At 38.3% G+C, this 17250-nt stretch overlaps 1 protein-coding gene across 1 annotated transcript in view; it reads left to right on the top strand.

Moving 5' to 3' along the window:
- plxna1a (plexin A1a) overlaps positions 1–17250 on the top strand; it is a 311405-nt gene that overhangs the window by 200647 nt on the left and 93508 nt on the right. Inside the window, exon 11 of the mRNA XM_088006887.1 lies at positions 10172–10372. Within this exon, the coding sequence (XP_087863013.1) occupies positions 10172–10372 (201 nt within the window). The remainder of the gene's footprint in view (positions 1–10171; positions 10373–17250) is intronic.

The raw sequence follows: 17250 nt of genomic DNA on the forward strand, positions 1-17250 counted from the left end.
AACTATTCTAATGGACTCTTTTGATAAAGGGCTACTCTGTCAGTCTGGTAGATATCTCACTAAAAGCAGTGTCTTTTTGCAGTTTTCATAAACTAGGAAAGCACCAGCCACTGGATCTGGACTTGAGTTTCAGAATTGAGTTGAACTCAAGTCACAAACACAAAAGAAATACATTTCAGAGACCTGGCATAGACTCAAGGTGTTGGATTTGACTTAAGCTAAGCCAAGGGGCTTAGCTTAAGTCAAATAAACCAAATTCTTGATAATGGAGAAGGCTCCATTATCAAGTCTGTCTAACTAAGACTTCAGTTCTAGCCAAGTTGTGTCTTAGTGACATTGTTCTTAAATTTGATTGTTTTGTTTTGCTTGATCAGATAAAAAAAAGTTGAAAAAGAGAAAAAAAAAATCTGCTGGTAAGAACCTTTGTGTGTACCATTGCATAAATTGTCTTCCTGTAGATTGAGTGGTGAGACCTGTTGGGATTTACTGCATGATCCGCTGTACATCTGGTATGTGAGAGTGTGTTAAATTTATTCTCTTAAAGGTATAACTGTATTAGCGTGTCCAACTGAGATATTCCTGAATGGATTACTCTCTTTCTTCTACTGGGATGTTTGGTCATCATATCAGCGTCTCTTCTGTGTGTGTGAAGAAGAAAACCGGTCAATGGGGTCTTGCCCCCTTCTTTCTGAAACGCTCCATTGGTCTGTGACTTTAATCCGTTGGGACCATCCACACCATGTTGACCCCCCCCTCCAATAATACACACAGACAAACGCATACGGACCTCCTCATCCATCATACTCTGAGGTTGTCTGTGCCTCGGTAAGGTGGCCTCGTCGGTGACAGCCAGCAGCCAATCGGGGAACTCGCCTCATGTGTGACATCGCTGTCAGTGTAGCGTTTTCATCATGGTGAAAACCAAGAAGAAGAAGAAAAATAAAAAGCAGGCAAACAAAAATAAAAATCTGGGACGTGTCAGAGCTAAACAGAAATCAAACAATTGTCATTGTTTTCCGCTTCTCTTTTTTTGTCTTTGACATGAAATAACTCGCTTTATTGTTTCCTTTTACAAATAAATTCTCTGCTGCAGCTTCACAAACGTGTTCCTAGTTCTGGGAGAGTAAATGCATGCCTCCCATTATGTTTTTCTCTTGTTTGCACAGCCACAGGAAGAGGATAAGAGAATGGGGGGGTGAAGGGAAAAGAGAAGTGATTTAGGGCATGAAGACTGAGGAGGAGAGGAAAAGTCAGTATGAAAATACAGCGGGGTGTCCTAGTCAGCTGGAGTTCATGACTGCAGGCATTGGAGTGGTTAAATAAACCACCAGGGCAGGTAGAGACCAGAGGGGGACAAGAGGAGATCAAATGTTAGGAAGATGTGTACACGCATCTTTCCAGTTAGATTGGAAAACTGTGTTGTTTTTAAGTAGTGCAACCCTCAGGTGTTCTATTACATAACCACAGACTGAACTTCCTGTCCTAGAAAAACTAAAGGAACTTTGGCTCCTTTAGGTGACACAGGATCTATAGTGGATCTCAAAAGTCTATGCACCGTGATTAAAAAGCCCAGGTTTTCTCATATATATAAAATGAGACTCTGATTAGTAATTTTTTAATTTCTACCTTGAATTCACCAAAAATCATGTACAGTTTTAACTGAACTGGCAGATTTGTTGGTGTTAATGCAGCCTTTATTTCGTAGCTGGTCTATCAGAATCCCAAACCTTGACCTTGCCTTGCAACAGTTCACCTCTCCTGGAGACCCCAAAGGATTTTTCTCAGAATTATTTTGACATCATTTGAAAATATAAGAGTTCTTATAGTAAAGCATATATCATTTGTAAAAATCCTTCATCTTCAGCTTTCTAGGCACCTGAAGGTTTTGGGTCAAACTGGATGGTATTTGGGATCACTCACACATTTCAACCACTTGGAGCCAAAACACAGTTCCATGTAAAGAAAAGTGACTGCTGGACAGGGTGCCAGCATGTTTCACTGTTCTCATGGTGTTCTTTTAGTGATGTGTAGAGGCGTTTTCATGCCAAATACAGCTTTAGAAATGATGTCCCAAAGTTCAAGTTAACTTTCAGCATCCCATAAGTGGTAGGATATTAACCGAAGCAAAGATGTTTTCTTTGGAGAAGGATTTTATCCTGCAACCCTACTCATTGTCCTGGAAACATGGAGACTACGGGAAGTCATCACCTTTAGAACAGGGCTTGTTGGACATTTATGTAACTTACCATGTTGTTGTTAACTTCTAATCATTCAAGAAGCCTTCCTGAACATTTGTTTATCTCCGTGCAAACTCTAGTTTGAGCTAAAGAATAAGAAAATGTAAAAAAAAAAAAAATATATATATATATATATATATATATATATATATATATATAATAAACTGTAATTAAAAAGGTCCTTAAAAATGTTTTCAGTTGAATTATACAGAGAACACGCCACACTGAAGGTAGAAAAAATGTTTGTAATATTGTATCATTGTCTCATTTATTTTACACTTCAACTTGCCGTTTTCACATTGATGTGTGTTTTTTTTGGTCTAGTGTACATTTCTCAAACCACCTAAATTCCTTGTTCTACCTAACCAGTGAAGTTGTTTGTCTTTTTTTGCTCAAAAGTCGCTGAAAACTCTGAAAGCCAACCCACACAATGCAAAGTCTACAGCATTGATGTCTGCTTTGCACCGTGGATTGTAGCAAGGCCATCACAGCAACAAATAACACGACAATTGTGATTGATCCACTCACTATGCGTTTAAAAGGCAATCAGTTTTTCTTTGTGGAACACAAACGCACACATGCAACGGGCTGTCATCGAATCAGGTTTGCTGACAAGGCCAACACAATAAAACGTATTGTTTTCTAGCAATCACTTTCTCAGTTTAAAAGCTAAGCCAATCCTCACTGTGCAATACGAGGCCTGTTTGTATTGTCTCTGCTAAATTCTTCCATCTTCTCTGTGTGGCAGAAGATTTAATAGAGTGTTTTTTTGGCTTTTCACAAACTTTATTTTTTTTATTGCACCTTTGCAACTCAGAATGCAACGGTCCAAATTTCAAATTGATGCAGAACATTTTTTGACTAGCACAAGTCAACAATAAAATGCTCATTCTTTCAAACACTGTCACAATAAGCAATATATAAATTAATTGCATAATAAATTAAAACGAGCTTGATCATTTCCATTTGCATGGCTGTTTTTCTTATTTCTGTCACTTTCTACCAAAGATTGGATGACAAATGTCTTCTGTGTGGTGCCTTTATTTAAACTGAATACTTTTTTGAAGGACAATTTTGTTTCCAAATACTTCTGTGTCCATTTTATTTGTTGTTTCAAGAGTTTTGTTTATTTTGGATGTTTAAAATGTCTCAAAATTCCAGTGTTGAATGTTTGTTAGAAATTAAAGTATATTGATCTTTGAGAGGGTGTATTTCCATTATTATCCCATTAGCATTATGTGACTTGACAATGGTGTCAAAACAATACTATCATTTATCACAATAACTTCTTGGACAATTTATCGTTCAGCAAAATTTATTGTGACAATAAGAGCATACTCTTCCAACATATGCACTAACAGTTGTTTCAAGCTCACTAACTATTTCTACTAGAACCCGTATAGTTGTACATAAATCAAAACCTTAACCTCATGTTGATATTCTAGTTGTTTCTCCAATTTGGAACATGCACCGTGGTACAAGTGCTCAGACTTCTGAACACTTTTACCCTGACAGCTGTCACTATTAAAACAATGTGTCAGAATTTAACTCTTTTAAATTTAATAGTTTGCAGATATATTATTTATTTCTGAAAAAGAATTGTGATAAATTAAAAATCAAGTTAATTTCTATACAACTAAATTTTAAAAATGTTTTCTTTTCTGGTTTGTCAACAAAAACAAATTGAGGTTTGTGATAAAAGCAAAACCTGTTAATAATAATAGTTCAAATTCATTCCAATGTCTGCTAACATCAATTCTGGATTCAACAAAGACTCGCTTTTGTCCCTTGTAGTTTTCCAAGTCAATTGCTTCAATATCAATAGATTTTAGGAGGTCAAATCTTTTCTGAACCTATAATATCGTAGCATAGTGCAGTGACTACCCAGGCAGACAGTGGTAGAAACTGCTAGAAACCCTAATGGAGATTTAACAGCAGCAGTTCGGAAGAGAGGCTCAGACTAATTTCTTTCTGAAGGCTTACCTTCCTCTCCTTTGATCACAGCATCTGTGTGTTTGGCCCCAAGGCTACTGTAAAACACTCCACAGGCCCCAGCACTAGTTTACAGCTCAAAGCCAGAGGGCAAGATTTAGCTCTGGATTGGTGTCAGAGTGTGTGTGTGTGTGTCTAGATGTGTGTGTCTTTTAGTGTGAGATGTTCAGTTTGGGCGTGTATTATGTGTATTTTTTTATTTATTGTTGCAGGCCAGTTGCAACATTTTTTGTCTCTACATGTGTCCATAAAACATAGCTTTTTATAGATAAATACATATCTTTATAGATAAAAGCAATCCTTACTTGAATAATCAAGTGCAAGAATTTCAAGAAGTTAGTGTTTTCTAGAGAAGTTTCTAGAGTGCCTCACAAATGTATTCATGTCTCTTCTCACATTTTTTCACAAATTTTAGCAAATTTTATGAAGTTGACTTAGCCTGACTATTTCCTTTCTTTTACAATTCCACTTGATTCTTATCTCCCTTCAGTGCTTCATCTGGGATTTCTCTCATTGAGCTCAATTTCTCTGGTAGAATTTCAACTGGGCCAATCAGCGATCAGGAGAAGTTGTGAACAATCAATTTTCTGCACTATTTTAGAATTGGAGACTGTCTAAGATTGTAATTTGGTAATGGCAGCGTAGGAAATGAACAAAGCCGTTAAGTCTGTTAAGTCTGGCCACACTTCCACATATTAAGCAACTGAAATCAGAGAAAGAGGAAATATTTATTTCGGATCGCTTCCTATAAACTTCGCAGTTTACAGGATTCCTGCTAAACTTCGTAGCATAACTTCCTTCACTATCCATCTTACCGGTATTTATTTATACCGCAGCTACATTATGTTCAAGTAGTGCCACTCTTATTCTATCCACCTCTATCGCTAGATGGTGATAATGTGCTTCCAATATAATCCATGTTTTTTATTGTATCTGCAGGTAAAACGTGTCCTGTTTATTTATATTCAGCCTCCTGATTACGTCTTTTTCAGATAACTGTGTGGCTACGGCTGAAGGATAAATCCAAATTATTTTAAGAAATTTTTCAACGTAAACAATACAATAAATTCCCACCTCTATCACATTTTCAATAATTTCCAGATTTATGGTGCGCATGACTAATAACTGTTCTGTCAACAAAATCTCATCTCCATTGATCTCTAAATCCCAATGATATAATGTCAGATTTTAACAATGCATTTTGTCTAGCTGATCTGCAGTTGTACAGATCGGTATCCAGGCGCAACGAGTGGCAGAATTCCAGGTATGGATCTAAAGAACGTCCTGGGGAGAAGGAAAAAGAAAAGGGAATGCATCTACCGTTATTCCAGTAGAAAGGATCAAACGGAAGGTGAAAGTAGGGGTAAAAACATGGATGCTACACAGAATGTAGAAAAGATCAATTGTGAACTGCAGGAAGAGAGAAAGGAGGAAAAGAGTGGAGAGAGAAAAGAGGCATTAGAGGATTCCCCCAGGTAAAGGAGATTGTTGTGTCTCATTGTGTTGAGCCGCTCCGCTATCTGATGCAGACTCAGCTCTGACACCTGTCACCACTCCTAATGAAACAGCTCCCACAATCCTCTGCTGCTGAATCTTTTGTTCGCTCCCTGCCTCCTTTGTGTGCTGCCCTCTCTTTCTCTTTCAGGGGTTTGTGCAGTGGTGTCTTTTGTGCAATATATGTAAGCCCAATGTGAGGGATGTGTTTGAGTGCAATCACGTTCTTCAAAGGAATGCCACCGTGATTCAGATGCATCTATATTTTTTGTGCAGAGCCCATAAATTGATCTGGTGGTCAGTTTTGCTGTCTGTTTCAAAGTCGGATGTTTAGTTTTGGCAAAACTCAAAACTATTAGAGATACCTCCAACTCTAAAAACTAGTAACAAGCTTTTTTTCTTTTGCATTAGCCCATCTTATTGATGTTTTTAAAGACACTGTTGGAGTAATCAATGTGACTAAAGACAAACACATGGATGACTTTCTCTAGATCTTGGATCGATGTAAGTTAATTTAAATGTTTTCATGTGATATAAGGCTGGCTTTTTAACTGTCTTTATGTGTTTCTGAAGGTTCAGGTCACTTCAGTAATAAACTATGTGACTCATGGTGATTCCAATTCAATTAAAAAGTGATTTATGTATGCAAAAGAGAATTTAAAAGTTCTAAGTCGTATCATCCAAGTATATTTAAAAAGACGTTGTGGATATTGATTTCCTGACCATCAGTTATTGGCAAAGAACTGCTGATCCCCATCATTTGTTTTTGCTTCTTCTCTTTAAATCTGTTTCTGTCTCTATGGTCGGAAAGCCAGGCAGAGACACATTCATTTAGATCGATGGAAGACAGGGTTTGTACTTTAGCTATTGAGATGCTAATCAGCTGCTCCCTGTTGTGAAAACAACACCTGGTTGCCACGGTTACGCATCATAACAACCATCTAAAAATGCATCTAGGTGCACAGCGTCCAAAAACAGGGAGCAATCATCCAAACAATACCTCCAATATTCTGCCTCCATGTTCATTTATTTTGTAAAAACATGCAACGGTTCTCCATCATTGTGGGATTCATCCATGCTCCTCTGTACATTTTTCTTCCATCCCAACTGATGCCTTCAGGGAGTCTGTTGTGTTTTTTACCTTCCCTTTATTCCTTTAGTCTTTAGTTTGTCTTTTATTTCCTTTAGCTCATCTTTTTTTGTTATTTTTCTAAGATTAGAATCGGCTCATGAGCATTCTGACAGCATCTGTGACTGCTTAAAATTTTGACTGTCAGCCTCACTGACTAACAGTCTGCTTCACTGAGCTTCCTGGCATTGATTCGATCTCTTATCAGTTTTCTTTCCTCTTTCTTTGTGAGGAAAAAAATATCAGCAATTATGTAGAGGAGTTAACATAAAGTTATTTTACTTCACAAGTTTTTAGTTACGATAACGATAGCACTTGATCACACAGATAAAAAACTAACCTGTTTTAATGGTTACCATGATAACAGGTGTAGTTTTAGTGTAACTGCTGTGGTTTTGAGGTAATTTACTATATAGAATCAGTCATGGAATATTCACAATATTTACAGAAAATAATTGTTCAGAGGAAAAATTCAACTGTGTGTTGAAGATATGTTCCTAGAAACATCTTGGATTTTTCTACAGCAGGTTTGTCAAAGAAGTCCACAGGGGGAAAGTCCATTTTTAACTTGTTAGCAAGAAGAACATGGGGTAAACTGTTGCTAAGGTAATTGAACATTCATATCTAAACCAAGAGTACAAGAAAAACTCTGTGAAAAAACACAAGAAGGTTAGAGGAGCTAAATGGTACCAGTGATGCAAACCGTTTGGCGTCTTAACCCTCCCACAGTCTTAACCTCCTATCACTTAAATGATGGTCAGATAACGATGAGGTGGTGAGGGGTGAGGGGTCAGGGATAGTGCTGTCAGATGTTCACTTCCTGAAACTACACACAAACACACACACACAAACACACACACACACACACACCCACACACACACACACACACACAAAAAAAAAACTCACAGAGTTAGAGTGAAAAATGTATGGAGTTCAAATGACTCCATCACTTAAATCCCCAGTGATGTTGATGAGGGGGTTACCAACAGGTGTGCTGTCTAACAGCAGGTCAGCAAAAAGCTATGCATCAGAGATCCTCTTTAATAGTAAACCTCACACTCACCCAAAAAAAAAACACACTCACACACTGGATCGTGACAATTACTGTTTAGTTTTTTTCTAGAATTACCATTTTAAAATGAAAACTATTAAAACCCCTTAACTATGGGAGATAACCCCTTACTGGATCCATCCATCCGTCCAACCATCCATCCGTCCTTCCATCCATCCATCCTGGATCTCTCAAATTAAGTGTCTGTGATTTTAAACAGAAGTATTTTTTTACATTATTATCCCTATAATATTAATAATAATATATATCGACAGGTCCTTGGAATACTGTTGCAGTTTCTCATTTAGTTGTTACAGAGTATGAAGACTTTTGGGAAAGAGTAAAAGAGCTTTTTGACTGTTATGCCATCCTCTCAGCATTTTCCTTTTCTTTTACACCCATATTTTTCTATGACTGTATTAATAAAACTGTTGATATGGCTCAGCTATGCATCCCTGTTGCTTACATAGTATTCTGCTGTCAGTGATTTCTCTTTGATACAAATGTTTGCTATCACAATAGGACAATTACAGAGTGTTTGGTGGTGTTTGAAGTGGGATTAGTCGTTGCATTTGCTTTTTTAATATTCATACATCCTATCAATGATTTACAACATCCTTGTATCACTGTTGAGGTTAATCTGAAGAGTAGAAACTACTTGTTTCTGATTCGTTGTTTTTTCCTTTTACACATTTAGATTTCAGAGAAAGTAACACAGTTTAAATCTTGTACCCTGGTATGACATCTGAAGATTTAACAGTTTTGACCTGCGACCCAAAGAAGTTTCTTTAATCTTGACTGAGTTGAATCTTATTTGGTGAAGCATTCTAAAAACACCAGTTTTTTCCCCTTTATTGTCTTTTATTTTACCTAAAGCAAAAAAGCTAAATTTTCTTGCCTCTATTAACATAATAAAATATGCTGTCTTAGCCAATTTGCTCTTGGTTGAAAAGCATCAAGAAGGTGGCTGTTTAAAGTGCTGAACTCTCAGTTATCTCACTTTAATCCATTAAACAGTGTTACAGTACAGTATGGTGGGAGATGCTGCCTCGGGCTGCTGGTTTGGTGAGCACAGAAGGAATAAGAATATGCTATGGTGGGTTTCTTTAAGCCAAACATGCCTAATATCCATAAAAGCCTCATTAATATGGCAACAGGGCTCTCTTTCCAAATTGGCTTGCACTCTTTTTTTTTTCTTTTTTTTAACCAGTCACTGCTATATTCAATATTCAGTGTTTAATAAAAAAAACGAGCTGATCCTCCTGAGAGATGATCATTTGTAAGAAAGGGTTTTAGGCTGGTTGATGTCAGCCGGAGAACAAAGGAAGCCGGAGTGGCGCTGGATTAGCGTCCAGTGTGGTAGAACGCTGTTGGGAAGGGAAAAGAAAACGGATTCATCATAATGGACGCAAGGGAATTTATCCAAATTGCATTGCCAACGGCATTTTTAGTCACTTATAAATCTGCATGTTTTTTCTATGGATTGAAGAGATGATGATATATTGTTTTCTAGCATTCAGGTTAAGTAATGATTCATGGACATGAGCTGCATGTTTTTCTTTTTCTAATGAGTTTGCATCGCAAAATGCAATCCCTTCATACAAAAGACAAAAGTTAGCTCCAGTGGTTAGTTCCAGCTTCTTTAATCTTCTACTGCTGCCTTCCCAGCAGAGCTGTCTTATCTTCTTGGTGGAGCCTCTTGCTGGTAGGGAAGAGCTCTGCAAAAGTTACATTGTCATTTCAACAATTTAATTTTGTGTGATCATCTCAAAAAAATGTAATTCCTGAACTGACATTTTAAGTATCTTAAGTGCCCGGTTTGACCACTGACCACTGGGTCCTGGTCAAACCCAAAACTGGCTCGTGGCTCTTTGCAGTTGAATTAAAAAAATATCCCTTCTTTATTCAGTTACAAATTAATTTTCCTGCTTCATTCATGCCGCGCAACCTCACATTATAATATATATATATATATATATATATATATATATATATATAGTATTACAGTTTATTGTTTCATATTATATCCTGTAGGCTCATACTGTATTATGTCGTGTTGCATCATGTATTGTATTGTATTCCATTGTACCATTGTAATATATGTTTCACATTATATTGTGACATATTATGTTTCATATTGCATCACAGTGTTTTACATCACATTGTGTTGTACATAGTTGATTTAAAACATTGAATTAGAATGAATGGTGATGGAAAGTTGAAGTTAATGTTTATTTACGTTTTCTCTCTTTGTATTCATCCACCAGGACTGCCCTCAGATCCTGCCCTCCACTCAGATCTACATTCCAGCCGGGGTAATGAGGCCAATCACCCTGCTGGCTCAGAACCTGCCCCAGCCTCAGTCCGGACAGCAGAACTACGAGTGCATCTTTCACATCCAGGGCAGCACGCACAACGTCCCGGCGCTGAGGTTCAACAGCTCCAGCATCCAGTGTCAGAAGACCACGGTAAGATCAGCGTGAAAACTCACAAACCTTCCAGGAAGTCATGGGTTTTTATGTGTTTTGTGTTGCTGTCACCGTTATAGAAGTCAGTGACACATCCTGACTGACATCTCCTCAGTCAGGACGTGAGGCGTTTTACCAATTCCAGTTCTGAGCTAACGTAGCACACGACCAGTCCAGCGTGGAACCGGGCAGCAGAAAGCTTTGGGGAGGAAACGATGTGTGGCTTTGGCAGCGTCGCCAACCTCCTTTCCATCAGCTTGTCCCACACCTGTCAGCTGCTGCACCTCATTTAGCTGACTTCTGCATTACCACAGGTTCACGTTGCTGATTTGCGACCTCCCGGCGCTTCTGAACTCTACAAAAGGAAAGATCGAGCACCGGGCGCTGTGATCCTTGAATTCTTTCTGCCTCTGATGTTGGACGGTGACTCAAAAATAGTTCATGGGCATATCATTGAAGTTGATTTCCAGATCATAATGATAGCTCCTGCAGTTCTTTTGTGCTTCAGAGAGGTAAATCATGCATATTTAGTCGCTCGCCTTCCTGTAATTGCTTCACGGAAGTGATTGTGCTTTTAGGTTTGACTTTTAGGGTTGTTATTACCAGTTTTTTTGGCAGATTTGTCCTTTAATGACATGTCTGCTCTGAAGCCTTTCGAATATTGAATGAGCTGTAAAAACAGTAAGTGCTGTTCATCAAGCTGAATATTTAAATAGCATGGTTCTAAAGGAATTCTGGCCTTTACTCTCATTACTTTGAATGACATTTCTATTCCTTAGGCAAAGTAAGACACAGACTTTTTGTTAGTTCTGACGTCCTTTTCAGGCATTAATCAAACGCCTTCTAAGAAAAAAAGTGTACAGTGCTGTGAAAAAGTTTCCATTGTGATTTTATGTGATAGACAAACACAAAGTAGAGCTTGACTCTAAAATTATAATGATACATCGGTTCCAAAGTTTTCAGAATTTAAAATCCAAAACGTTTTGCATGCCTGGTATTCGTTCTCCTTTACTGTGACAGTAAAAGTGTAATCAGTTGGCTTCGGATAGTGGTGGGCACCACTAACTAAAACATAAAAATTAGTCCCACTAACTCTAAAGTGCTGTACCAATATGGTATATAGCGAACGGTAATGTTAGTGTGCTAAATTCAACCATGTTGAAACTTGTTGCTTTGCCTTCTACAGTGTCAAATTTGTAACTACACACCTTACTGAATGGTTACGCTTCAGAAAGTGATTCTTTTAAAGACTTAGAACTCCGGTTTCAGTTTAGTAGCTGTTGAGTATCGCTAAGTTTAAACGTCAATAAAACGTCACACAGTCAATAACCACAATGTCAACACAGATATTAAACTTTGTACAACTGAAAGTTTACCAAACAGTCAAGTAATTTATCCCTTTAAAATTAATCTTTCAATCATTAAACATTTTGTAAAGTTCACTGATAGCAGCTGCTGCTAAAAAATATGGACCAGTGCTTCTGATTGTGCTTCTATACAAAGACAGTAAAGGCATTCTCATTCTGATTGTTAGCACATTAGTGGACTAGCAGAAGTGTGCCCACCACTGCCATTTAAACTTGCATAGATAGTTATTAGAGCTGTTTAATCTAATCTCAGTATGAATGCATTTCTTCTGTAAAGACCTCAAAGGTTTGTTTAAGAAACTTGGTGACCATGAAGATGCAGTAAGCATGTAGAAGAAGGCACTCTGGACAAATGAGGCCAAAATTTAATTTATTTGCAGAGTTATAAAATTAGAAGATTCCGCACTTCACCCTGAACACACATGCTCCATGTAGTGTGGGATGGCCTCTCCTCAGCAGGGTCAAGGCAGCTGATCAGGGTTCATTTGAAAATAATTGGAGGTAAATACAAGGCAATCATTCAATGGTATGTCAGGGCCTTTAAAGACAGAAACAAAGAGTCAATTTCTCCCAAGAAAATTTGAAATTTTCTTGAATCTCAGAAATTTTCTAGAAAATCGTTTCGCAATGTCAGAGTTTCAAAAGTCAAAATTATAAATTCCAAATTTGGGACTTTCTGAGCTTAATTTTAAGATTTTTTAGTTTTTTCTAGCAAATTTACAACTTTTCAAAATTAAAAATGTCTTCTTTTTTTTTTGAGAAAATTTAGAGATTTTTTTGCCTGAAATTTACTTTATTTTCTGTCTCCAATGCCATCATACAATCACAAGAGTATAAAACGGACCAGTCAAAGTAGACATTGACAGTCTTTCACAAGAATTGCTATTAAAATTTGCTCCCCTTTCAAACTGTCTCAAAAAATATGTTGTAGGTCTATAACAATCAATTCCAATGAAATACATAGGTCTGTTTTATGAACACTTGTACTTGCCTCTCTATGCCTTTAACAGTGCAGAATGAAGAAGCTCCTCCCACATCACCAGAACCAACACTGCAGTTAGTTTTGGAGCGCGGTGCATGTTTTCATTCACAGTCTTATGATAGACTCTGATACATTCATTACGACACCTCTGCTACTGCTGATGTTATAGGAAAGAGCCAGAGACCTGCCTCTGCAGAACTCGAGACAAAACCAGATGAATTCATACACAAGAAAAACACACACACACTCGAGCACACTTGTGCATTCAGTTCTTCATTCCTCAGTGCACATCAATGTTTTATAAAATCCCAGCATTATCTCTACAAGAGTCAAGGAAAATAGGAAACGCACAGGTCTCAACACAACTTTGCAGCTGTTGATTGAGGTAGATACCAGAGGCTGAGCTAGGTGGAGTGAGTAAGCCCACCTCCCCCCCCATCCCCGCCTGTCTGCTTGTCAGGTGGGACTGTGATAGGATCCAATTAGAGGGAGTTGTAGATAAAATGATGATGAATTGCGGTGGCGTGGTAGACTGACGGACACGAAGATAGGTGAAAAAAAGGCAAAAGGAAGCAAAATAGATAGAGAGGCAAGGAGGAGGTGAGGGGATTAGGTGGAAACGACAGTGCTGTGTAGAAATGGATGGAGGCAAAGAAGAGAGTATAGGGAAAAACAGATCCAAGTTCAACAACAGATGGAGATGGGAAGTTTTTCCTGGAATAAAATGGGTGGGGAAAGAAAAAGAAATTACAATCCATGAAAACATGGAACAACTGAGAAAAAGCAGAACAGCAGAGGTGGGGGGGGCAGTCTGGTTTGGGTAGGAAGCTGTTCAACCGTGCAATGCTGCTTTGATAAAAAACTCATTTCTTTTGGACTCTTAACTGGCGACGACAAATTTATCAGCCACGCACGCTGGTGAACATGTGAAAAAAAAAAAAAAAAAAAAAAAAAAAAACTAAAATACATTTCCAGTTCAGTGCTGTAGCATCTCACACTGTAAAACATGGCAAAATCAAACATTTAATTTGAGTTCATTTCTTCAGCTGAGGGGGAAAAAAAATCCAATTTAAGACATAATAAGCTAATTCAGTAGTTGAAAAGCCATTGGTAAATCTCTCTGAAATAAGTGTAACATTTTTTATGTGAACTATACTGCGTTAAATTGATCTGAGTGCAGCGTTAGGGTGTAAAAAAGACGTTACACACTGGCATGAAGTAGACTTTACTATAGTAGCTGATGTTAACTTAGGCATGATGAAAATTAGCAACATGTAGCATAATAAGGCATAATAACAAGTAAGTATTCTGTTGTATTCTGTGACTCCAGGCAGTTAGTGTTAACAAACTGCTTATATACTCTTGCTAGCTAGCTAGGTTTTTTGCATCCATCATGAGTAGACTATGCTAATTTTTGTCATTGGCCCACATGCAATTGTTTTGCTCTGCTGAAACATTCCTGATATTTGTTTTTTTCAGACTCTGTGTCCTAAATTGTCATCTTTAATTGTCATTAAAAAGGTCTTATAAAGTCCAAAATTTGACTTGCTGAAGTCTGAAGAAACCCTGTAGTTCCACAAAGAAGAGGTAACAATTCTGAACCAAAATAAGATTAATAAAAGAGACTTTTCTTTGCTGCTTTGTCTCCATTAAAGCCATTAAAACAACATCCGTAATCATCTGGCAAAGTGTAATTCTGAAATGATCAGTGCTCCTAGTAAGTTTTTTTTCCTTATGCCAGGTGGAAATTAGTTTATGCTCTTTCTTTATTTACTACATTACCCAGATAAAAGACAAAATGTGTTTAGTTATAGTCCAAACAGAAGCTACAGAGGATCAATAGTTGGAAATCCGGCCAGCATTGTGTTCGGTATTCTCAGCAGGGAGAAGTGAGTTTATGTATCACGGCTCGCCTGCGACTCTTGGGTAGCCGAGGGTAATAAATCACAGGGAAAATTAGCCAGCAGTGGATGTACACTCATCTGTTCAATCTTACTGTCTCTTTGTGCATTATTTAGCCCCTCACCAAACAGTGAAACATTGAACTTGCTAAGTCAGATACACCAGGGAGCTGCTGAACGCATCGATGCAGAGACGAGAGAGAGAGTGCTCACAAGACGCTCACAGGACGCAGGCGGGCTGCGGGGGATACCTCCGGGTTTTTTTCCACAAACACACGCACACACACACACACACACACACACACACACACACACACACACACACGCATACACACACACACACACACACACACACATTTCCTCCCCAGGGGTTTGGAAGCCCAACATGAAGCAGACATATGGAGATTCTCCACATGATCTTCTTCCTAATCATGTGGAGCAGACAGAGTCTGTAGCATCAGCAACGACCAAGAATTTGCTTTACATGATTTATTGCACTGACACACATAGATAGGCCTTGTGTGTGTGAAACTATGCATGTGTGTGTTTGTGTTTACTTCCTGCTGCAAGTCCATGCATCTGGCACACTCTGGCACAGCCAATTTGGGAAGATGAATGCCTCTGGGTGTGTGTGTGTGTGTGGGGGGGGTGGGGGGGGGTGTGTGTGCGTGTGTGTAGGTGTGTGTGTGTGTGTGTGTGTGTGTGTGAGTGTCTGAAAACGTATCTTAATCTGACTGGTGTCAGGCAGGAATCTGGGATTAATTTTGGGATTCATAATGATTTATTTGAAGGGTCTAATGATGACACATCTTCAATTATTTAAAAAAAAAAGACTATTTTCATTTTTTTTCTACTCCACAGGTTCAGAGTATACATACAGGCTTGAATTTATCATACTACGGATTCCAAATAACATTTGGACAAATGTCTTTCAGCAAGATGCTTGCTTGGAAAGTCAGTGGTCTTTGGTAGTCAGCAGCCAAGTTCAGGCTGAATATTACATCATTTCCTGCCATGTCAGCCATCTTTTTTTTTATTTTTATTTTTTTTTTTTAATGCAGTTAAAAGATTTGGAGGAAGTCCTCTGCCTCCGTTTTTATAGCTAAAACCATTCAAACCCACAGCATGATGCTACCTTCACCATACTTGAGAGATTATAACGTGTTGAAAGTCCCACCTTGACTGGTCCAATATTTCTTCACCATTGAGGTCATGAATCTTAAACTGTGTCTGGTCTAAACATAAAACATCTGCCCTTGGCATTTTGGCTTGTCCATGAGGAAAAATACACTAATTTAGCTAGTAGCAAGTTTGTCTTTTCATTGGAGTCCCAACAAAAATAACATTCCAAGACACAAAATAAAATTGGAGCTTTTAGAAAGCCCTAGCTTCAAATGTAAAAATCTGTGTTTAAAAGTTTGATCTGTGCCATCAAACCAAACAATTTAAATATTAATAGTAATAAAGATCAACTATGCAGCCAGAATTATGTCAAAGTTTTGTGTGTGTACATATATTTGAGGCTGTAGTTTCAGAACCCTTGGCTTACAGCAAATCTACAATAAATTTAAACCCAATTCATAGTTTTAAAAATCATTAATGTTGTCTATCATTAACGTTGTCTAAAAACTGTTTAAATGCAAAGTAAACCCACATATAACTTTATAAAATCAATAATTTTACTTAGCATCCTCTTCATCAGACTGTTATACACAACAGAATGTCTCGAGTCAGAGGCTTCTTCAGATACAGTGGAAAACAGTCTGCTACAGGAGATCCTTCCTGTCCACATCCATCAGCATCTGCAGTGGCACTTTGAAAAAACCTGGTTAATATGAGTTTCAACACCATATTATCCCTCTTTTGGGATTAATAAACTATTCTTGAAAACTTCTGATCTACACTGAAGCAAACGTAGCAGTGAGTAATAATTTTAAAGTAGATTACAAATGAGAATAATCCCCAGATTTTGGGAAAGATGCACCTTAAATTAGAGCTCTGAACTCTGGAAAAGTTTTTTATCCAGCCATGAATTTGTAATATTTGTTCATATGTTGCAAAAACTAACAATGTGGCAGTTTTACATTGTTTGTTTAGCCAGCCTCTGTTGAAATGCATGCTTTATATGTGTGCTAGATGCGTATTTTAACACACAGACACACACACACTCTGGTATCCTTCAACATGACTAATTACTCCGGTATGACCCGCACACGGACGCGCAGCTCGACGTGCACAGCTGCTGGTTTTTCTGCCTCCTCTGGCTTCGCCTGCCAGCTGCTCTGTTTTGTTAACATCGGCACTTTTTTAGACGCTTAGGCATATGCGTACACACACACTCACACACACACCACAACCATATCTATTCATACAGTCCATGGAGACACGCAGTCCGTGGAGACGATTCATGTAGCTGGAGAATAAACGAGTGCAGGAGCAGATAACGAATGAACCTGAGCCAGGCTGCTGTGTTACTGTAATGAGGCCAGGGACAGCTTTGTGCTCACCTTGTACTTTCTGCACCTCCTCCCTTCCCTCTCTTTTTTTACCCTCCTGTCACCTCGCCTCCCTCTCTTGTCCCCTCCCCATCCTCGCTCCGTCCCCCATGGTTACACTCCGTCTCCTCCC

The sequence above is a fragment of the Poecilia mexicana genome, unplaced genomic scaffold (genome assembly GCF_051168715.1).
Source record: "Poecilia mexicana isolate PSO_F unplaced genomic scaffold, ASM5116871v1 scaffold_7, whole genome shotgun sequence".
Classification (NCBI taxonomy): Eukaryota; Metazoa; Chordata; class Actinopteri; order Cyprinodontiformes; family Poeciliidae; genus Poecilia; species Poecilia mexicana.